The sequence below is a fragment of the Vanacampus margaritifer genome, chromosome 15 (assembly GCF_051991255.1).
Source record: "Vanacampus margaritifer isolate UIUO_Vmar chromosome 15, RoL_Vmar_1.0, whole genome shotgun sequence".
NCBI lineage: Eukaryota > Metazoa > Chordata > Actinopteri > Syngnathiformes > Syngnathidae > Vanacampus > Vanacampus margaritifer.
In genome coordinates this window covers 17,212,121-17,233,778 of record NC_135446.1, presented here as the reverse complement: position 1 = coordinate 17,233,778, position 21,658 = coordinate 17,212,121, and the positions used below count along the sequence as shown (strand labels likewise).

General features: G+C 46.0%; 4 protein-coding genes across 5 annotated transcripts; 1 reads left to right on the top strand and 3 right to left on the bottom strand.

The window, feature by feature from the left end:
• Positions 1-933: 933 nt before the first annotated feature.
• rbm4.3 (RNA binding motif protein 4.3) lies at positions 934-3,422 on the bottom strand. Its single transcript, XM_077543344.1, has 4 exons — positions 3,287-3,422; positions 2,384-2,802; positions 1,661-2,306; positions 934-1,415 (listed from the first exon to the last, which is right to left on the bottom strand). Exons 2-3 carry the CDS (start codon positions 2,790-2,792, stop codon positions 1,687-1,689), a joined length of 1,029 nt encoding a protein of 342 aa, XP_077399470.1. The 5' UTR covers positions 2,793-2,802; positions 3,287-3,422; the 3' UTR covers positions 934-1,415; positions 1,661-1,686.
• Positions 3,423-3,935: 513 nt separating this feature from the next.
• On the top strand, positions 3,936-5,056 carry tifa (TRAF interacting protein with forkhead associated domain). The gene is made up of 2 exons (XM_077544623.1): positions 3,936-4,066; positions 4,139-5,056. The coding sequence occupies exon 2, from the start codon at positions 4,150-4,152 to the stop codon at positions 4,756-4,758; it is 609 nt and encodes a 202-aa protein (XP_077400749.1). The 5' UTR covers positions 3,936-4,066; positions 4,139-4,149; the 3' UTR covers positions 4,759-5,056.
• LOC144035150 (RNA-binding protein 4.1-like) lies at positions 4,913-8,862 on the bottom strand. Of its 2 annotated transcripts, none has more exons than XM_077544622.1 (4): positions 8,647-8,862; positions 7,857-8,285; positions 6,876-7,556; positions 4,913-5,371 (listed from the first exon to the last, which is right to left on the bottom strand). In XM_077544622.1, the coding sequence occupies exons 2-3, from the start codon at positions 8,263-8,265 to the stop codon at positions 6,883-6,885; spliced, it is 1,083 nt and encodes a 360-aa protein (XP_077400748.1). In that variant the 5' UTR covers positions 8,266-8,285; positions 8,647-8,862; the 3' UTR covers positions 4,913-5,371; positions 6,876-6,882. The 2 variants fall into 2 exon arrangements, with proteins under 2 accessions (XP_077400748.1, XP_077400747.1); XM_077544621.1 differs by lacking the exon at positions 4,913-5,371 and adding an exon at positions 5,965-6,628 and having other exon boundaries at positions 8,647-8,851.
• A 1,365-nt stretch (positions 8,863-10,227) lies between these two features.
• Positions 10,228-21,169, bottom strand: fxr2 (FMR1 autosomal homolog 2). The gene is made up of 17 exons (XM_077544678.1): positions 20,504-21,169; positions 18,785-18,837; positions 17,956-18,049; positions 17,779-17,850; positions 16,145-16,293; positions 15,956-16,049; positions 15,367-15,483; positions 15,115-15,285; positions 14,941-15,019; positions 14,695-14,852; positions 14,307-14,393; positions 12,686-12,905; positions 12,426-12,605; positions 12,131-12,325; positions 11,940-12,047; positions 11,765-11,853; positions 10,228-11,670 (listed from the first exon to the last, which is right to left on the bottom strand). Exons 1-17 carry the CDS (start codon positions 20,552-20,554, stop codon positions 11,560-11,562), a joined length of 2,028 nt encoding a protein of 675 aa, XP_077400804.1. The 5' UTR covers positions 20,555-21,169; the 3' UTR covers positions 10,228-11,559.
• Positions 21,170-21,658: the final 489 nt, after the last annotated feature.

Genomic DNA, 21,658 nt, shown 5'->3' with positions numbered 1-21,658 from the left:
ACCCGTTGCATTTTTAAATTTCACCAGATATAAATCCCAATTTTTGAGTCGTGTTGAGTCTTGGGAGCCGCCATAAATTTCACGTTAGTGACGACAACCTTCGTGTGTTTGCGACTTGAAACTCGTGACGTCATTTTAGTGTGTTGCAAATGAGAGGTTGCTCTGCCGCCTTTTGGACATATGGCAGCATTGCATCCATGGAGCAAACACGGTTGGGTTTCCAAAGATAATTCTTTCGATTAGACTTTTTATTATTATACTGTAACCTTTTTCAAGCATTTCACGTTTTACAAATTCATTAAAAAATAATTGCTGTTCAAAAAAATAGCATCTACAATCAAAGTATTTATGGCACTATATTTAATTTAACTGTATTAGGAAAAAAAACTACACTATGTAAATGCAGAATCTAAACTATGCCGTTTGTGTGTGGAACAATAACAAAAATAACTTTTTTTAGTATAAAAAAAAAAAACTTTATTCATGCGGGTCATACTACAAAACATTTCTCCTTCTAATGAAACATTTCCTATATGAAAATGAGTGATTAATCCATTGTAGTTGTTTAAAATTGAGCCCAAGCAATCAATTCCAAACATGATTCCAACACACACACACAAAATACTTAACTGCCATAAATACCTCAACTGGAAAACAGTATGAAAACAATACAAATAATAGTAATGGTTTGAACTCACAACAGATGTGGATCCACCTTCGACTTACCTGTTGATTTCGGAGGTTCTCATCTTTTCCATGCCCTCCCCCACACTAAAGGTCGGTGACTGGGCTGCGCAGGAGCTACAAACGGAGGCGAGGCCATTGTTTGACTATTTTGTTTGTTTGTTTGTTTATGACAACAGCTCGTACGACATTTTTAGGAGGACATGGCTCGTCGAGATTACTTGTATCAAATTTTTAAAAGGGCCACAATTGGTGTTTTTCCCGCTGGGTTTATTTTAAAAGACTGCACAAGTAAGTCATTTGGAGACAGGGTATATGTTGGTACAAGAGCGCCCCGAGCAACGGTTTAAGCACGTTCAGTTTTCACAAGTCACGTTCAACAGGGTCGTTTTTGTTGAGCGCAAAGTGATGCTCCGCGTTTAATACCAAAGTGCGTCGACATTTACACTCACAGGTTTGACTAAGACCTGCTATTAAAAAGTCACAAATTAAAATCTAATTTTAAAAACGCTTAAAGATTACATTTTCTACATCACAATGAAACAATCAAGGAGGGATTTGTGTAAATACTGGACCAAAAACAATAAAAAAAAAAAAAACAAGACGTGGACGTCGGCATTTCAGTTCCTTTGCATTGCAGGGGAACATTAACGCGCTCCGCCGCAGACAGGAAGTGGAAAGCGTCACGAACATCCGATGGTGGCGAGAGGCGACGAAGACGAACGACGATCCTGAAAAAGAGCAAATAAGAGTGAAGGGTGTTGGCACAGAGCCTGAAGCGCCGTGTGCTTTGGCTTCACTTCCGCACATACGATCCAGAATCGTGTGGCTTCGTCGTGACGTTTAACCGTACACACGGACAAGAGCAACTCATTCCAAGAGTTTAGTTTACGCCCTCCACATGCGGCTCTTCCTGCATCGACATCGCGTGGGGACACGTTTACATTTCGGCTTCTACATTCCCGACTATTCTCACCTTAACTTCAAATGCTGGGCCCGCGCTTAATAAGCGTAGCGTGCAGGCGGCGGTGGTGGAGGCGGCAGTCGCGGTGCATAGGGGTCCCTGGGTCGAGGAATTCCGTACGGCGGGACCCGGGTAACGGGAGCGATACGGGAGCGCTCGTAGGCGTAGCCGTTACCGTTAGGAGGAACGGCCTCGTTTGGCGCTCGGCGGTGAGGGCTGCGATCTCGGGCATAGTACGCCGACGGAGGAGGGGGCGGAGGCGGCCGACGCTCGTACGGGTCGAGCGGCGGGTTCATGAGACGGTCTCGCGCAACGCCGGGAGGGGGAGGAGGCGGCGGAGGTGGCGGCGGCGGACCGCCCGGACCCATCCCGTAAGGGCGGGCTCTGTACTTTTCATAGTAATCAACCACGCCGTAACCGCTCCGATCGCCCTCGTAAGGACGCTCGGGGTACACAGCTCGCCTGGGGGGAGGGGGTGGCAAAGGCGGGGCGGGGTAACCTGGACCCATGGGGCGACCTCTCATGAAGCCCGGTGGGGGGGGCTCAGGCCTGTTTCCTGGGAAAGGCGGGGGCCAAAAGCCACCGTCTGGGGGAGGAGGGTACTCCTCCTGCTCGTCGCGAGGACGACTTTTGGAAATCTGCACGTGGATGCGTTTACCTGGATGCAACAGGGGGGAAAGCGTTAAACACGGATAGCCGACACTGTGACACAGACACGCCATGTGGAGCACTTACCATGAAATTCAGTATTGTCGATTCCCTGGATGGCATCCATGGCCTCATCAGAATTAGACATATGCACAAAAGCAAAATTCTTGATAATGGCACATTCCGTGACCCTGCCATACTCTTCAAACAATGTACGGAGCTCTTCATCCATTCCCCTTTCCACATTGGCCACATGCAGCTTGACCGCGCCGTAGTTCTTCCCGTGGCTGGCCTCAACGTTGATCGCAGAGCCGTGGAGCTTGTGGAGATGCAGGGCCTTGATGGCTTTCGTTGCAGCCCTGCGGTCATCCATGTGGACGAAAGCGAAGTTTTTGACGATGGAGCATTCCGTGACTGTGCCGTGCTCCGTGAAGAGGGCCTGGATTTCCTCCTCAGTTGCCTCTTGGGGCAGGTTCCCGACAAAAATCTTCACCATGTTAAACGATCTGTTTCAAAATTGAAAACAAATGAAAACAAACCGTGCCATCTTTGCAGCTTGTGTGTGCCAGTGGACAACGTAAACACTTTAAGAGGCGTTTTCGATGAATGGCGGTGGTAAATGGACCCTTTGTCTCCGCAAAATGGCTGCCATTCATTTAACCCGGCGCTACTTTTTTTACACCAATATTACACTATATATAATGCGAAATTTCTGCCATTCACATAGCGATTGTTTAAAACAACAGTCCGGCTTGTTGTGCAACAGTTGGGTCATTTTTATTTATGTTACATGTTCTTAGAAATAGTAAGCCACTCACGTTAGCCGAATCTGTTAGCTTCGGCTAGCGTGCAAATTGTGCCATGTATTTTAAACAAAGCATGTACGACCGACTGGAACACAAACTAAAAGCCCCCTTTACTTAAAAAAAGATATATGCAAAGGCATTGCAATATACTTTTTAAAATATAAGAAAAAGGGATCTTGCCTACCTTTTGTTTGGTGCAGCATCCGGCGTCCGAGAAGAATGACAACCCTACTTCCGCTTCCTGCTGAAGCATCTTACTTACACTGCCCCCTATTGTTCGGGTGATATAAATGGGCTATTCAATGTAACGGTATTTAAAAATAATAATAATAATGCAATCAATGTTTAAGTCTTAATCAGCAACGTGTCGTTTGTCGTGGTCATGTCATGTGTATTTCAATTCGAGGTATCTGGTGGTACTTATAGAAACCAGATACGCACGACTTCTCGTTGGATTAATGTGTAGACTACTGTTACTTCCTTGCAACAAATTGCGCCATCACGGAATTTCCTTTTCCCCCCGCTGGTTTCACAGGCACAGTAATAAACGGTACCAGTCTAATACTATTTGATCCTGTTATATGCGGTAAGTTCGAGGGAGAAGTTAGAGTTGTATGTCTTATGTAACAAAACAATTAATACTGTTTCAGTGCAATAACATTTAAAGAGACACTTAAACATATTTTCAATTCTACTTCCGCTAAATATATTACTAACAAAAAAAATGTGGCAGACTTGAAGTCACCCTCAGGGCACTGCTTTCCTGCAACTCCCCCCCCCCCCCCCCGCCCCTTCAAATCGTCTTGGAACGCAGCATAACCCACCAAACCCCTCCCGTCTCGTGAGTGACGACATAGGGAGGAACGACAACCTCCCCTTAAAAAGGAAAAAAGAAAGTTGCGTTGTGCAGCAGTTTTCCTGGTTCTCGTTTCAACAAACCTCGACACATAAGTGCCAACATAAGGTAAGAGCAGCACCTGCTGCGTACAAATGTGTTTTATGATTTATTTATTTTTTAACTCATCTCTCGTCTCAGATTTCTTCGCAATGGATGTGTCCCAGACAATGGAGACAGAAGAGGACCTCCTGACATGTCTCCGCATCAAGTTCTACCACTCACAGCAGAGTTGCAAAGGTCTTTACAGTCTGCTTCCACTGGGCAACAGAATCAAACTTCAGGCTGATGAGTCTCTCCGCTTGGGACGTGACGCCCAGTCTTGTACCTTCGCCCTCGCTGACCGCCGGGTGTCTCGCAAACAGCTGACCCTTCAAGCTTACCGCACACCCGACAGCCCCGAGATGCTGTTCAGCATCCAGAACCTGTCTCAGACGGTCAAAGTGTACGTGAACGGCACAAGCCTGGACTTCTTGGAAAGGGCGGATCTCCCGAGTAAGGCCCTGGTCCGGTTCGGCGAGTACGAGATATTGATCATCAGGGAGGCCGGTGAGGCCAAGCAGAGCTTTGAGGTGGAGCTCGAGCTGCTGCCTGTGCCTCCTTCCAGGGAAACGTGCACATGCGAGCCCACCACTTTACCAGTCATGGACACGGGCGCACATTCGATACCACAAGTTCAGGTCCCTCTGGAGAATGATGAGACGCTCATGTCCACCTCACTTGACAACCCCCCATCTTCTGGAGTTTCTGATTTGCTGTAGTTTTTTTTTATCACTCCGGTATTTTTACTAACCAAAAATTGCATTGTTACAGTACTGTACTCGTGTTTTATAATCAGGTATGTCCATGTTTTGACACTCGTCATTCATGTCTTGACATTCAAATCTTGCATTAAAAAAAAAATCACAACCAGTATTGAATTTAACAGCATCTTTATCTACACAAAGGAAGAGGACAAAGAGCAGTCATAAAAAAAAGATCTTATCAAAGCTAAAAATGTGAACATTGTCCATCAACCTCCAAGCGATCCAATAAAATACGGAAGTGTCTAATTTGAAAGATCCAAGTTTGTCCAGGATGAATACTACTTCATGGTCAAGTATTTCACCCTGTAGGTGAGGCACAAAAACTGCAGTCGATGAAAAGGGTAGAAAAAAAAGGTCTCGAGTGGATATTTCCTCATAAAAAAGGGCACGTCGCTGTGGCAAAATCTATGTATGAACTTGAAATGTGTAGTGTTGGTGTCCCTGAGTGAAGAACATCAAAAAATTCTCCAAAAGCTTCAATTGCGAGGTCATCGGGTCCCCAGGTTTCTTTCAGTGCACATCCCTCAAAAACGGCAGACCTCGAATCGACTCCCGGCAGTAGTCGGGCCTGCAGACAAAAGGAAACGACCATTTACAAAAATGAAAATAACATTTTCAAACAGCTAACACCACACAACAACAAAAAACAGCAAACAGTAGAGTTGGGACTAAACTGAAACCGATCTCTCTCCGGCATGTGTGGCTCATCATTCAAGTCGCACCTACCATGAGCTTGAGGTCTCTGGGCGAGTCTAACAACCTAAAAAGAGCAAAGACTGAGAACACCAATTCATAAGACTGCTTCATCTATTGATCAGAAAGTCATTGAAAGCGCTGACTGTGACCACGTGCAGAGGAATACTTAAGTTTGGCTAACTGGCTATAAATGTCATCTTATTTAATAAATAGATGCCTAAAGATCATAAAAGAGCCTCTTCTAATCGCATGCTTATTTTACTTTTTGAAGCGCCAAAAGCAGGGAGTTTGGAAAGCGTGCGATCAGAATTGAGTGTAAACAAAATGAATGTCAATTCTCAGCACCGGGGCTGGACCACACCTACCCACTGTCGAGCTTCAAAACGATGAGGATAGTGATAGCATCTCCACGCAGCGATTATGATCTCCGCTTGCGACGAGCAATGACTTGACAGTTAAAACTCGTCACGTTTGTTCATCTGTTTATTAAAAATCCTTCAAACGAGAGGGGGAAAAAAAAAAGGCAATCTAACTAGAACCATACACAACCTTGCTATATCAGCGAGAGAAAACAAAAACACACGAACAAAGCATAAAGAGAAAACTAAAAATTTTGATTTTACATGCGTACAAGTAATCCACTATTTTATTAAACGCCACACAAGCGTATGTGTATAAACACTCCGACGCCTTTTTTTTTTTATAAACTTATTGGGAAACCAAAATCAGTCTACACAAAGGCTACAATACTTGTTTACAAAGATTGAATATAACATTTTAAAGAATGGTATTAATGACGTAATTCTAGAGGCCATGAAAACTGAAAAAGATTGAAAAGCAGTGTTGTAATGCGTCACACCGAACTGAGCACTGAAACCCAAACACGAATAATTTGAAGAGTAACACAGCAACAGAAAAGGCATTGACAACTCAGAAATGTACGTGAATGCAACAAGGAATCGCATGATTTTTCTGTTTGGTTTTTGTATAAGAACGTCGCTGTCCGCAATCGAGTATCTTCCAGTAAGTCTCCGGCGAACGCAACGCAATCCACCAAAGACGTGCGGGAGCGGGGGGGGCGTATAGCACCATGCGCATCAGCAGACGGCGTTCTTGACATATTCTAAACCTGGAGAGAGAGAGCATATCACACGTCAAGGAAGGGGTTTCACGCAAGACTGCTTGTTTTTATAACAGCATAGTTTTCCGCTCGCTAGCACTGCATGGATGGCTCTATTAGATCTGAGGGAGACGAGTGATGGTCTAAAGCGCCATTCTACTTCATACGAGTCTTATCTACTAGTTTGGTTCGGATGAGTCTCACATAAACCCCGTTTTGCCCGGAGGAACTTGTGAGGTCAAGGATTTGTACTCACCTCCGTGTTAAACTCCGTGGGCCTGATAGCCGCCGTAGCTAGGCTGCGGCGGCGCAGGAATGGGACCACCTTGTGCATAGTTGTTCCTGGCGTACGGTGGCGGCGCATACGGCTGAGGTTTCATCTGCGGGGTGAAGCGGGTGCGCTCGTACGAGTACCCGTTTCCGGCTGCCGGGGCGGGCGGGGGAGGAGGGTGGGGGGCTCGCCTAATGGGACTGCGGTCCCGTTGCATGTAGGGCGCAGGCGGATGGGGCATAGGCCGTCGGTCGTAGCCTTCGTGGGCACCCATCCCGACGCGTTCTCTTGGCATCGCTGAAGGTGGGGGCGGCGGTGGTGGTGGAGGGATGGCCCCGGGGCGCCTGTCTTCGTAACCCGGTGCGCCGTAAGGACGAGCACGGAATTTCTCATAATAATCCACCACCCCGCCGCCGCCGTAGGCTTCGCGTTCGCCGTAGCTGCGCTCGGGATACATTGGTCGCCTGGGTGGAGGTGGCGGTGGGGGTGGAGGCGGGTAAGAAGACATGCGACCTCCGTAGGGAGGCTCGGGATGGAAGCGCGGAGGATGCGGAGGATGAGGGGGGTAAAAGCCTCCTCGACCAGGTGGTGGTGGTGGCCCATACTCCTCTTCTCCTGAAGCCCATGCAGGCTTGCTTTTTGATAGCTGAACATGGATGTTTTGTCCTGGACGAGAGAGAAGACAGAAGATATATTAACACGGAGGCTTCATATTTGGATCATGAATGTGTTGTTGTTTTTCTGCAATGTTACACTGTATTTAATTGAAATACTTGACGAGTTCAAAGTACAAACCTGTTACCATCATGCAAAATCTTTAGCTATAACTGCGACTGACCACTAGGTGTCACGGGCCATTTGGAGGGAGTGAATCATTTACACCCCAGCTTCATCTGGACCTCTCAGAGGAAAAAAACTATTCTACAAATTAATATATATTTTATTTGCAGAATCGACTAAGCTTACCTTGAAACCTTGTGTTATCCAGGCCCTTGATGGCATCCATGGCTTCGTCAGAGTTGACCATGTGAACAAACGCAAAATTCTTTACAATAGCACACTCGGACACTGTGCCATATTCTTCAAACAGCTCTCTCAGCTCTTTCTCGAAGCCCCTTTCCACATTGGCGATATGGATCTTCACCGGGCCTTGGTTGTTCCCTCGGCTGGGCTCCACGTTCATTGGTCTGCCGTTTAGTTGATAGAGATTGAGCTCCCGGATGGCTTTCGTGGCTGCCTTGCGGTCATCCATGTGGACAAAGGCGTAATTTTTGTACTTGGCACATTCTGTTACTGTGCCGTACGGTGTGAACAGAGCTTCGATTTCGTCCCTCCCCGTCTCCTCGGTCAGGTTTCCGATGAACAGCTTCACCATTGTTGCACCGGGGTTTGGTCCTACACGTGGTACAGACGGAAAAAAAGTAAATATTAACCGCGAAAAACTAACAGGTTGCAGACCAAGAGGCCACGGAATAAGTATTTTAAAATTTCAATGAGGGCGTTTACGTATGGTTGCCTGCAAAACAATCCGATTCACACGAAAGAGATCATGCTAGTACAAAGAAGCTAAGATGTTAGCCACTTCCTGATTAGCAAGCTATCAACGGTTGCTAGTGGCAAGGTAACATTAGCATCGCGCAAGATGTGGCTACATGCTATATTACTCCAGAGGATTTATTACGGTTATGTTAAATGGGTTAGGATATGATACACTTTAAATGCGGAAGAAGTGTAAAACGATTTAAACAGAACGTACTTTCCTGTCGTCTTCGACAGCCCGCGTTACCGCCGAGTCGAAACTGCTGGAATACGTAACTCAATGGCGCACACCGGCGACGGAATGAAATTCTTAAATCCTATTGGCAGGTCAAAGTGTCGCTTAAAGTATCTCGTACGCAATTGGTCAAGCAGCAAGCCTTATTGTCCGCTTGGATTTGCGTCATTTCCGATTTTAGAGAGACGACGTAGCACGTTAGCAATAAAAGTACTGTAGCCCTACACATTATTCTGACTAATTATCATTTCAAAGGTGACTTGCAAAGCCGCAATATGTAAAACATACACGCCTGCGATAACGTTAAACGCATTATTCTCTCATAACGTAACCGCAGTTAAGACACAAGGTCCTCTCACGTCTGCACGTCAACAGCCTTAACCCTTTGTTGTTGGATGTCTTTAAATTCTTTGAACGTCTTAGTCACAGTAGTGTGTAATAAGGTAAAATGTCCTTTATTAATCTTCAGAAATTAAATTAGTAATCACAACTATATATATATACACACACACACGACCAATAAAACTAGAAAATAAACGAGAACGGAGTGTCAGAGCTGCTGCAACAGCCTGCTGAATATGAAATAAGTATAAAATGTTATATTGCATTATTCATACCACTCTTCTGCTTCGGTTGATTTCCAAAAAAAGACTGCCACAGGCAACTGGGATGAAAATGGTTTGGTTTCACCCCAAAGCAACTCCTGAAAATGCTCACCAGGGATGGGTCATGATTTCCTAGCAACGTATAAATGATATAACACTTGCTATGATTTACAGAAATTAAGTGTTGGAAATTGAAATTTCATACGACCAGTGTCTTTCATACATATTAAAATAATTAATTGCTACATTAATTAAAACTCCAGACCCAGGAAGAAAGCGTGTTTGCCAAACTTTTATACCAAATAATGAAAAGTCCTTTATTGCCATCAGTACACGAATGCAGAGACAAAATCTGACAGAGAAGTGAACTGTACAACCAGCACACACACACGCACACACACAAAGTGCAGCCAGCAGTCTTTCAACAGGACGTGAGGGTTACAGATACATGAGGGAATACAGTACTCACACAATGAGGTATAAATGTACACAAACTCGCACTCATACAACTGAAACAAAAAAGGTACAGGTGCTCTCTCACACACTCTTAAAAACACAACACACAGGTGAGCCGTAATGTCTAACAAGCAGCATTGGAGTCGTCTCGATTCAACCACGCTCCCCCGTTCATCTGCCTCTTAAAACCTTTGGTCATGTGGATGCTTGCCTTTTATGCCCAAATGTTGCCCGGCCAATGCTGTACGGGAGGCTCTGGAAGTTGCGAGCCAAGGAACCAACAACTGCCCTTCTCTCGCTCTACTCAGACATTCAGTGTGTACATTAGCAGCGATTCTATTGGATGAAACCAATGGCTTTGTAAGTCAGATTTACAACACCCTCTTTCATCATGCACAGGACAGGCACCACCTAATGGTTAGCCTAAGTGTCATGCAAGTTAGAAAAATAGACTGCAAACCCACAAGACAGAGAAATCAAAAGTTCATCTCCAGATTAGGGGTTGATTTCACTTCCATTTTTTATTTCATATTTTCTAAGATGTGGAAATAGCAACAAAAAAAAAAAGAGCGGTAACCAAGACAACAGTAACATGAGCAGAGAGCCATTGAGGGGTCTCACTCCACTCGCCAACCCAAAACGGACACCTTGTGTTGTGGGCCCTCTACTTTTGCGCCAGGCAGGAAATCGCCTGTTCTCGTGCCTGGTTTGTTGTGTGTGTGTTCGCATATGTGGCTCATCTCATTTGAAGCTGTCCCAATCCCACAGTTCTTCATCCCCCCCCGGGCCTTGCCCAACGGCAGCGTACGTCCCCAAGAAGGTGGTCGCCCCCCACGTGTGCGGCCAGAGCCACGGGCTGCTGTGGTTTGTCGAGATTGTGGCTGGAAGCTAGAGCTACTTTCTCTTTTAGTCTACTGTTGAAGTCTGCAGTTCGTCACGTTTTAAGAAAGGCGACCCAGCCACCGCTTGGGACGTCAAAACGGGTGAGGAGGGGGTGACGCGTCACCTCAAACCCCCGTTTGCTGATAAATAAGGATGCGAAAAAGGCCCGGCTGTGTTACATTTTCAGCCCACCTGTTTCTACGCTTGGAACGGCCATGTTGTCACTTCTATTTGGAATGAGGAAAGTGCCTTGAAATCAGGTCGTTTAGGACCTAACTTGCCCTCCTCCTCCTCCCCCCCCAGCAGCTTCCCCTCATACTGTATCTTCCTCACTCTTGTGACTAGCACTCCCTCTGTCAGTTCTCTCCTTTCGACCAAAATAAAAACAACACCACCTCCCACGATGAAAACAAAACAAAAAGTTTTTTTTTTTTTTTTTTTTTCGAATTCAAGGCACAATGTCTATCAATATTCCAGCCTCTGAGTATGAACATTGCGACGCATTGGACTATCTGCTTGTGCGTCACTCGCCACAGTTTACACCTCTCACGCCAAGTACTTCAACGCTGTTAAGAGTCCAAACCAGTGATAAACAATGAAGGAAACCAACATAAGAGACAAGAAAATCTAGTCCTTTTTGTTGAGTCTCGGTATTTTCCTTATAACTCAAGTCATATCCCACCAGTTCTTTTTTTTTGGCAAGCTACTTTTTTTTTTCTTTTTTTCTTTTTAAATAAGCACTAAGTACTGATAGATAGGATATAGCATACACCGTGGGTTTTTAAGTAGATGCGTCGTTTTTTTTTTTTTCTCCACTCTCATAGTATGGATTCAGGAATTTTGTCAGGTAACTTTTCACTCATCTGTTTAAGGTTTACGTTAATGCAAGCAGGGACAGTTTGCCATGGAGTCTTGCTCGAGACTTGGATTCGCGAGGGGTGAGACGGACTCATTAAGAGACGCCGTTGACCAACGTTACAGTCTCAGTGGCTGGTGTCACGCCTTTGCTGGGTGATCGCTTAGAAGGGGTTTGCTCGTCCATTTTGCTGCTGGTCCCGTTCTCCTGTGTGGAGGGGAAAAAAAAAAGAAGATACCAAGCTGATCATGTTTGAATAATCGTTTCACACCCGTATTTTATAAACCTCGTCTGCCTGTACCTTGGGCTCGGGATCGGTGTGGTTCTCCTTCGAGGGAAGGTTCTGTCTGCTCTGGGACTCCGGACGGGATATGTAGTCAGCGACGGTCACTAAATCATTAAAATAATAGCTTAGAACAAATGCTGGGGTCTATTTGTGCTTGTGCCGACATGAACTGAAAAAAACGTCAGCTCACCGCTATCAGTTGGCTGCCGATCACGGCTGACTGAGCCTCCCTCGGGGCGGCCGCCACGGTTGCGGCGGCGGCGGCTTCGGTTGCGGCGCTGGGGTCGGGCCTCTTCATCTAAAAGTCCCATGAGGGCATACTGAGTTTTTGGACTTGAAGTCTCTGCGGGGTTGCAAGAACGCTAGTAGTAAGTTTCTCACCCAGCCCGTTCTCACTGGGTCCCGCCTGGCTGTCGGACTCGGTCGCGGCATCCATCACACTGGGCTCCTGGTCGTTACGGCGGCGACGGGAGCGTCTCCGGCGCTCTCCTCCCGTGCCTTCGCTGACATCCGTGTCGGCCAGCTCTCCTTCGCCGTCCAGTAGGGAGTAAGGATTACTGTCGGGGTCCCTCAGCACTGGAGACGCCAAAGTACAGCGGTTTGCAATTATGCACAATCCACATTTAAAACACTTTTGCAGCCTACCATTGCTCCTTCACAATTGATAAAATGCTACCTGAGCTGATTGAGTTGGACGGTTTGGACCCTGGCCCGCCGCGTCCTCGTCCAGAATTGGAGGCCCGGCCCCGGCCGCCCCGCCTGGAGCTTCGCTCCTCCCCGCCGATACCGCGGGGCCGCTGGTCGCGCTCGTTTACTTCCTCTGACTCTGAGGCATTGGACAGCTCAGAGTTTGTGCCTGCAGAGGAACGGTGCTCTTACTTTCTCCTCCCAAAAAAGAAAATTGACTGAAGTCATGCCCCCCCCCACACCCCATACCATATCCAGAGTGCATGCTGTTGGAGGCTCTGCGTCCCCTGCCGCGACCCCCGTAGGTGCGAGAATTGTGGAGCGAGTTGCTGCTCTCATCAGTCTGGTAGCCTTTCTCTCGTTCTCCTCCAGCAGGTCCGGTTCGATTCTGAGCCGTGCGGTAGCCCACCCCAATCTGGCGGAGCTGCTCGTCAATTTGGAGACGCTCGAGGCGCAGCTGCTCCACTTCCTGGAAGCATGTGGAGCAGTAAAAAAAAAAAAAAAAAAAAAAAGGTGAGTTGAGGTGCCTGTTTGTGAGGAGACAGTATTCTCCCCACTGCTTTGTAGACATTTTCAAAATCTTAATGTTAAGCACATAACTTGTAAGGGAAGTGCCTTTAGGGTACAATGAGTGTCATCACATCAATGGAATGTTTCATTTGTAGGTGTGAACCAGAGTAAAAACATGCACATGTCCATCTCTCAATTGGTTTATTGGATTAGACAGGACATTTTTTTTTCTCATAGAGCACACAGCATGGCTTTGAAAACCACCATTTTGGGTTAATGGTAATGATAGTTATAGTTTTCCACAAATTAGATTCCATCACATGGCCATGATAAGACAAACACCAATTCAGTTTGCATTCATTGTACATAAATGTAACTTTGAATGTAAATGTATTACTTTTCCTATTTGTGTCATGGACTTACATGTAAGCCTTCAAATCTGGGCTTTGTTTCCATGCAAGCTGTGAGCGAAGGCTGCGTCGGAGCACACTTTTTCAAGCTACATCGCTCTGCTCTTCTTCTATGCTGACTTGTTCGTGAACGCCAATAGCATGACAGTATATTCAGGAAAGTCCCTCCCCCGCCTGACACTGGCTGCCGATTGGTCGTTCGCAAAGACTCCCATATGACAGACTACTCATTTACATTTCCGCTCCTAGCGAATGGTCCTTTGGAGGACCTGGCCTATAAATTTGGACACCGTTTAAGACAGCTGGATAGCTGGAGATCATTTACCAGACTTTCTTTTGCCCCCAACCCACAAGTACCAGATTTAGGAAATCATGGTATTCTGTCATATTTGATCTCTAAAATTCACGGCACGGCACTGGTAAAACAAAAACATAAATGTTAGTTCTACGGACGACAGGACGGTCATGACTGCTGCAATATGGCCGCCGCTCCGATTCATCCAAGTAGCGGGCGGACAGAGGCAACGTGGCGTCGAGCGTATGTCTACGATGACAGCTGTCTGCCAACGACAGCTGTACCTTAAGGGAGGTGGATGAGGCGGCTGGGAAGGGAATGAGGCACAAAGAGGGGCTTGGGGGGGGGGGGGTGTCGGCTGCTAATTTTGGACGCTGAGGGTCCAGATAGGTGTAATCTAAACTCTCAGCATGCCGGTCACCCAATCCCAGAGAGAAGGGCTATTTATAAAAAGCACATGAGGTAAGGGCAAAACGTGGCACACTCAGCAGGTTTGGTGTTTGAGGGGTGGTCAAACCAACCAGTGATACGATATAAAATTACCCAGTCCACAAATCCCCCTACCCTCCAACTTAAAAAAAAAAAAAAAAGTAACAAAAAAAAGCCACCCTCACACGTTGCAGATTCAAATCACCAGTAGAGGGCAGTCACTCACCTGAAGGTAAGACACGTGGTACTCCAGCAGCGCCTGAGCGTTGCTGATGTTCTCCTTTGTACCCACAAACACGAAGGGAACCAAGCCCTGATAAGACAGAAAGGTAAACACAAAGAGAAACATTGATAAGTATGTGTCTTTTTCCTGATGATGTAAATAAACAAACACATGGGGACACTTTGTAAAAAAAAAAAAACATTAAAAAACTGTAAGATGAAGTATCAGTGAAATAATAATAAGTAATCTACAAAAATGAGCTCACAGCCAAGTGCCAATAGCCAACATAAACTGTGTGCATTGACAACAATGCCAGTGTCAAAGCAGAAAGCACATGGAACATCTCTACCCTGTTGCACAGAAGACATTTGTTATTTTACGGTCCATGCACCTCTTTGCTGCCGGCAGTGTCGTCCCTGGCTGCCCCCTGCCTGCCCATCTCCTCGCGGGGGAGCTTTTTGTCATTGTCTCCCTCGATCCGGACGCGGACCACGCCCGACTTGTCCACGATCTCCTGGATGACTTTACCGTTCTTGCCGATGACTTTGCCTGCGCAAGAGAGATGAGATCATGGGCCGTCTGGTGGTGAAGATGCCGCCAGGAATAGGAGTGCCTCTGGGAATGTGCTCTCACTCACCTACGAGGTCCCTGGGTACCTGGAAGTAGTCTTCTTTAAATTCAAGATATTCCCTTGCCTGCTTTACTGCCTCTGGAGTCTGCCAAAACAGCACAAACGTTTTTTTTTTAAAAAAAAAAAGCCAAACTGCAACTCTGCAAGCAATATTGACCACAAAACGAAGCATAAGCGCACCTCTCCATAGATCCTGAAGGTACAACTCTCTTCTTCCAGCTCGATAGCGGTGACACCGGGTACTTTGCGGGCCTGCTGAATGTTGGCCCCGTGAGAGCCTATGGCGAGACCCATCAGGTCCTCTCTGACGCAAACCTCCTCCTGGTATGCTGACGCTAACTGTTTACTTGTCTGAAAGAGAGCGGTTGGAAGAAAATGAACAAAATGCTGGACAGCTCGCGCAGAGAGCATGTCTTAAGGTCAACGGTTTACCTCCAAATGTTTGGTGGCTTCTTCGTTACGGGACATGAGCATAAGCTTTGTGCGGATGCTGCGGAAATGCATGTCGCTGAGAATGGTGGCACGCTTTGTCGTGGTTTCATTTGTAGACTGCAGACAAAAAGGATTACAGAGCTTCAAGGTGTGTACGTTGCATATACAGTATGTGACAACGACGCTTGGATTTTAAGATAATTACAGGGATGTGATTTGACCAAAGTGAAATTATCTGAAAATTTAGCCGGGGGTCTGGGGGCCGCTGGCACCCAGCTAGGTCCAGGGCAGTGCCCAGTGGGGGGGGGGGGGGGCATGAACAAATAATTATATCATGACCAAATGAAAAGTAACTCATATTAGAGCATACCACAAATGTCTTTGTTATAGCAGAAGATGTTATCTGTCGGAGTCATGTGCATACACAATGAACTACTACTACTAAAAAAAAATAATAAAAAAAAAATTGATTTTTTTTTTTTGGTGGGGGGGGGGGGGGATAAAAAAAGCGGAATTCCGCGAATTAGCGGAAAAATCACATCCCTGTAATTAGAAAAGTCACCATGTAAAAAAGATATGAGGTACTAACCAGAACTATGAGCTCATGCGTTTGGGCACTGAAGAAGATGCAGTTGGCGCCGATAGCTTTTCTAAAGTCTTTATGCATGTTGTCGCCTGCGCAGCTGTTGATGACAAAAGGAACGAGAGGCTCAGCATCGCCGAGAAGACATCAGCATCCCTTCCGGCAACCAAAAAAAAAAGCAGTTAGGACACTCACATGTCCCTCAGGTCCTCCGGGACAGGGATGGTGACTTTGTGGAAGGAATTTCGCGAGGAAGGGCTGTTGGGGTTGAGGGGCCTGATGCGTTCTGCTGTGACAATCTCGTTGTAGGTGGCGTCGCATGCCGCGTATTCAATCACGTAGAACTGAAATAACAAATCACATTTTGCATTATTAATGACACTTAAATCAGCTTCAAATAAATAAAAAAAAAATCCTTAAAGGAATACAAGACTTATCAAAAACTAACCAGCTATTCTGTGAAATGGTCAATTTGAGCAATTATGATTTTATAGCACTTTTTATGTATACCGCACTTTTGCATTAAGTACAGTATCGGCCATTTTGGACAGTCACGTGATCATCTAACCTGGACGGTAAACATCCGGGTGACTTTTACGCTACATGGCGTGTGCTAAATAAGCACGCTTAAGCCCACATTAAGAGAGGCCACTCCCACCGCCACACGGAATGACATGAAATCTGATGTGCGGAGGATTTTACTCTGATCAGAATTTGTCGCAGTATTTGGGGTGGAAGACGGTCTTTTTCTTGCCCATTACGTCAGCAAACTCCCGTTGCACACGCTATGTTTTTATTTTGATAATTAATCGGCTTAAAAGAAAATTCAGGGAATAAGATGCCAGAGATATTTGCAGTTTTGCACTTTTATTCGTTACACACAATGCATAATCCAATACTGGAAAATGAGTTATAAGTGGGGTTTTTTTTGTTTTTTTTTTAAATATACATGAAACAATTTTCTATTCTTCTAATTTCTAGTTCCTGATCGTGAAGTGGCATCGTGAGCGCTGGTACCTTGAAATAAGGCCTGATTAACTCTTTGACTGCCAGACGTTTTCAGAAAAGGGATGCCGTGGGTGCCAGCCGATTTAACCATTTTTGACTGATCTTTCAAGGTCCACAGAAAATTATGTGTTTGGACTATGGAAACACACATACTACCAAATGAAAGATTGGACTCTCATCTTTCATCAGAATTTTTTTGGGGTTTCTACCTTATTCCGTTTTTCAGTAATCAACAATAGAAAATGGTTAGTTTCACCTCAGTTTTGAAAAAAAACGTCTTTTAACGTCTTTGGCACTCCTCCATAGGATTTTACTAAACGTTATTTAACGTTTTTGGCAGTCAAAGAGTTAACTCTTTAACTGCCCGTTACTGATACCTGCTGTGGACAATTCCAAGCTTACGTCACAAGTCAAAATGGCCGTCAACTCTGAAAGGAAGCTCTCCGCTCACTGAAAAGCATTGGACTTTGGAGGATTCTAATTTGATTTGTGTGGGTTATTTTGATTTAAAAATTTGATGAAATGTTGTTTGACTACTATAACAATCTATCTGATTTGTCTGATAGTTACAGACAAAAGCAATACAATAAGCAGTTTGTTTGCATTACGCTAAAATCAGAAATGCCCATTGGCCCTCCCTATACCTGGTATCGTACTTGCCCATCCCTATTTAAGAGGAAACAAAAAAAAAACGGACAGAAAAGGAGGAGCATTAATGTAGAAATATTCTAAAGCCAACGTGAAATATTGTGCCTACATTCAAAGAGGATGCGCTATTTTTTTCCCCTTTAATATAAAAAGGCAAGGTTCACTTTATTTACCTCGCCTTTCATCATTCGGACCCGGGCCAGCCACCAGCCGCATGGCTCCTGTTCATTAGCTCGGGAGTAAACCTGTGAAGAGAGACAAAGAATGAATAATGACATCGCATCCACTTGTGAATGTTCATCAGATGTTGACGCCGCAGGAGGAAAAACTTGAGGCGGTAGAGGCCTTACCTCCACCTCCTCTCCTTCCCCAATATCCTTGTTGTAGTCGGCTGGAGGTGGCAACCGCACGTCGCTGAAGGGTAACTGCCGCTCTGGTTGCCAGCTTCAATGAGACAAAAATAAAAAAAAAAATAGCCACTTATCCACACATTTTCCTCCAGGCTCCATAAAAAGCCTTATCAATTTTAAAATGAAAAAATACCGAGCCACGTTCAAAGTTGTGCGATTACACCGCGAGTGACATTCTTTATTGGATCATGGCCTTCACATGAAATAGGGTTGAAAAGTACCTGGCTGCCATAAAGTTCAATTAATTACTCTGGAAGGAGATTGAGCTGTGTCTCATTACTTTAAGGCATAATTCCTAAAAAAAAATAAGCAAAGGTCTGAATAACAACCGCCACGTGTTTCATTCAAGCCTGAGCTGCGTTAGCATGCTCTCAGAGAAAGTAGAAGGGTGGGGAGGTTGGGGGTGGGGGTGGGGGCATCCCAAAAACAGCACAGGCCTGCCATGCCCCTCCTGCCAACCCCGCATACCTTGGGCGGACCACTATTTTTAGGGGCACCCTGCGCTGCGCTGCACTCTGAGCCAAGTAGATAAAAAGACTCCGGAGTGTGCGCTGGTAGGATGTTGGTGACGCGGGTGGGGCAAAGACCGAAGGCAACCACTAAGAGAAGGGGGGTGGCTTAAGGGCTGTTAGAGATGTGTGTGGACAGCTGCATTCTAAGCACAGGTGTCCAAGAGGAACATTTTGTAGTGAGCGCGTACAGAACCAGCCAGAACCAGAAGTAGTAGTAACTCAATCACAACACGCACGCTCGGGAGATTCAAACTTACTTGTTTTCAAACACAATGGTGAGCGAGTCATCGTGGACATCCTTGATGTACCCCTAAGAGAGGGGAAAAACAGACACGGGAGTGTATTTTTATTGGCGCAAACAGTTGCAAAGATAGAGTGGGCGATGTTTTGATTCTATAAAACATTTGACTTGTAAGAATAAGCGCAAGGGTGGGGGGTCTTTTTATAGAAAGCCGAGACATAGCCGTGACACAACCTCCCTGGCTGTGATTTTTGTCAGCGTGGAAATGTCACGAGCCAAACAACATACTCTCTTTGTGGGGATTGCAGGTCTACTGTACAATCCGGATATTTTAATAGACTGCCATTGTGACGAGAGTTACGTTTGCAGTGGAAAACCTCAGCAGATACTCTTGCATGCTGAGAAAGGCGAGACAGAAGCAAAGTGGTAGGTGTGGCGTGCCTCTCATTGTGACACGACCCTATAAAGGATATAGGCGGTGTCCGTGTTGGGAAGTCGTGGATTCACCTGCTGGAAAATGCACGTTGTTTACTTCAGGAGGCAAATTACTTGCCATTTTCTGACAGCCCGAAGTGAGTGACAAGGTTCAAACATATTATATGTTCATTTACGGATGTTACTTCAGGAGACAGGTGCACGTGTCAGATTGACTGCTGTCAAGATGCACCGGACAGACCGTCATCCTGACTTGACTCGAAAGGTGGGGGCTATGCCAGGATGACACCACGTCCTCAAGTCAGCGGCCACGTGTTCAGTCCACGTGGTCATCAAGACTGTAAATCATCAAATGGGACAGAGACGTGTTGACGGGCAACCTATTGTTGCTCTTGTAACAAAATACTGTATACCAAGATGTATTAACATAAAAAGTCATTGTGATATCAAGACCTGATTCATCAGCCACGAAATTGTGCTCAATCTAATCAGGGCCAAGCTGTCACTTGGTAAAAGCCAATGACAGGTGAGGCTGCAGAATGAGAGTAAATTTAGGCTAGGGGCCTGCAGTACACCCACAACGCAGAGGTGCTGGAGAGCACATGGGAGGAAGAATGGAGAGACATACACTGACTGAGGACTAAAATAAGAGAAGTCCTAAAAGTTACGACTACAAAATTAAATCAATGAGGGGATAATGTTGCCACTATTCCTGTCTCCAAAAGGGATCTAAATCACTTCGCAAACACATTTTAAAATGACCTCCCGAATGGCATCAATGTGTCCAATTGTGCTTCCACTCAGAAAGCTCTTGCAGCCAAATCAAAACACGTGACCACAGCCATGTGTATTAATCGTTTGGCAGAATTGAAACTGAAAGAGTTTCATTTCGTTAGCTTGAACTGTAGCATCCCCTCATGCATGCTCCACCATCGCAGTTGAAACATGTAACACGAAATGCTACTTTTTAGGCGCACGTAATGGGGGATCGTCGTAAAGCCGTATCGAAACTGGGCAGAAATCACATTGAAAAGCATGATGAGAATTGCAACTAGCACGAGCTAGGCGCAGCTAGCTCGTGCTAGCTGCCCACCCCACAATGACCAATCGTGCCGGGACGCCAAAGCATCCTCATCTGACAAAAAAAAAAAAAAAAAAACACTCGACTCGGGTTAATATCGACGAAGTGATCGCATGATGGGTTTGCCAGCGCTATGGTTCAACTAGCAACATGTCAAGTTATTGGAAAGAGCAAAAGTTTGCTTGGGGCGAGCAATAAGCTACACCGGAGCCAGGTTACCTTATAGAAGGCCCCATTCGAGCCGCGAACTTCCACGGCCAGCCCGTCCATACTCGTCGGTAGCTCCCCACGGGTGAGCTCGTCTGAAGCCGCTACGACCCCGTGGCCGTCGGGTAACGTGAGGACCCCCAGCTTCGCCGGCAGTTCGCCGCTCCCCGGCCGCTTGTGGATGTCCAGTGTTTCGGGTGGAGGGGCAGGAGGTGAAGGGGTTGGGGGAGATGGGTGTGATGGTGTCAACTAAATCAACGCAGGCGCCACTAAATTACGGAGCACCGTGCCCTGGTCTGCTCTCGTCTCAATGCCGCCGGCGGCACAAAGAGCACGGACAAACGGCTGCGTATGTGTCGACTTGCTGTTGGGAAGCACGGTGACGACGCTCCGGCAGGACGGTTAATTAGCTGCGAGGCTAGCTACTATCAACACCTTGATCCAGTCGGTATAGCGAGCTAGCCGCGGATAGCCTCCGTGCCTCAAGTGTGGCGCAGTCGTGGTGCTGAATAGCCGAGGGAAAGCCAGTCTTCAGCCTGCCGTGTGACATTCACGGACGTTCCCCTCCGAAAGAAACGTCTGCGGTGCACTGAGCGGCGGGCGACACCTTCCACGAGCTAGCAGCCCACTCCAATGCACGCCGATAGAGTGAATCAGTGAGGGTCTGAATGACCTCAACCCCCCAACGAAGCCCCGCCCATTACGGAAGTCTGCTCTGTGATTGGTCGAGAGCCTTTGAATCAGATGATTCAAGGATTCAAAGGCTTTATATTATGAAAAGGTAAACAAGGTATCCCCGTATTTTCCCGATTTACATTTTGCTACATCACTGCCTACACAAATAAGGATAATTTTAATATACCATTTAGCCACTGAAATATGTTACTAACTAGGCTGGTTCATTTAAAAAAAATTACAATAAGTTGCACCATGTTGACTCACTTTAGCTACTGTTTTTGTAATATTTTAAAACAGAGAAGAGTCTAGGATTATAGGTTTAGGGGTACTAATTGCTAAATAGGAATTTCCCTGGAATAAACCAGAACTAACAATACCAAAAGTGGATCAAATGGACTTATTTCTGGGACTTCTGACAGCTTTATTTCCCTCTATACAGCACATTTCATACATAATGTGCTTCACAAAAGACACAGTTCCTAAAAGCAT

What these genes read in the sequence shown, in the direction of transcription:
- rbm4.3 (XM_077543344.1), bottom strand. Translation starts at nt 2,792, where the DNA reads ATGGTGAAGATTTTTGTCGGGAACCTGCCCCAAGAGGCAACTGAGGAG. An exon ending in CGACAATACTGAATTTCATG is followed by an intron (nt 2,307 to 2,383) that starts GTAAGTGCTCCA and finishes TGTTGCATCCAG; the next exon opens with GTAAACGCATCCACGTGCAG.
- tifa (XM_077544623.1), top strand. Translation starts at nt 4,150, where the DNA reads ATGGATGTGTCCCAGACAATGGAGACAGAAGAGGACCTCCTGACATGT.
- LOC144035150 (XM_077544622.1), bottom strand. Translation starts at nt 8,265, where the DNA reads ATGGTGAAGCTGTTCATCGGAAACCTGACCGAGGAGACGGGGAGGGAC. An exon ending in GGATAACACAAGGTTTCAAG is followed by an intron (nt 7,557 to 7,856) that starts GTAAGCTTAGTC and finishes TCTCTCGTCCAG; the next exon opens with GACAAAACATCCATGTTCAG.
- fxr2 (XM_077544678.1), bottom strand. Translation starts at nt 20,554, where the DNA reads ATGGACGGGCTGGCCGTGGAAGTTCGCGGCTCGAATGGGGCCTTCTAT. An exon ending in GGTACCCAGGGACCTCGTAG is followed by an intron (nt 14,853 to 14,940) that starts GTGAGTGAGAGC and finishes TCTCTTGCGCAG; the next exon opens with GCAAAGTCATCGGCAAGAAC. An exon ending in TCGGCAGCCAACTGATAGCG is followed by an intron (nt 11,854 to 11,939) that starts GTGAGCTGACGT and finishes TTAATGATTTAG; the next exon opens with TGACCGTCGCTGACTACATA.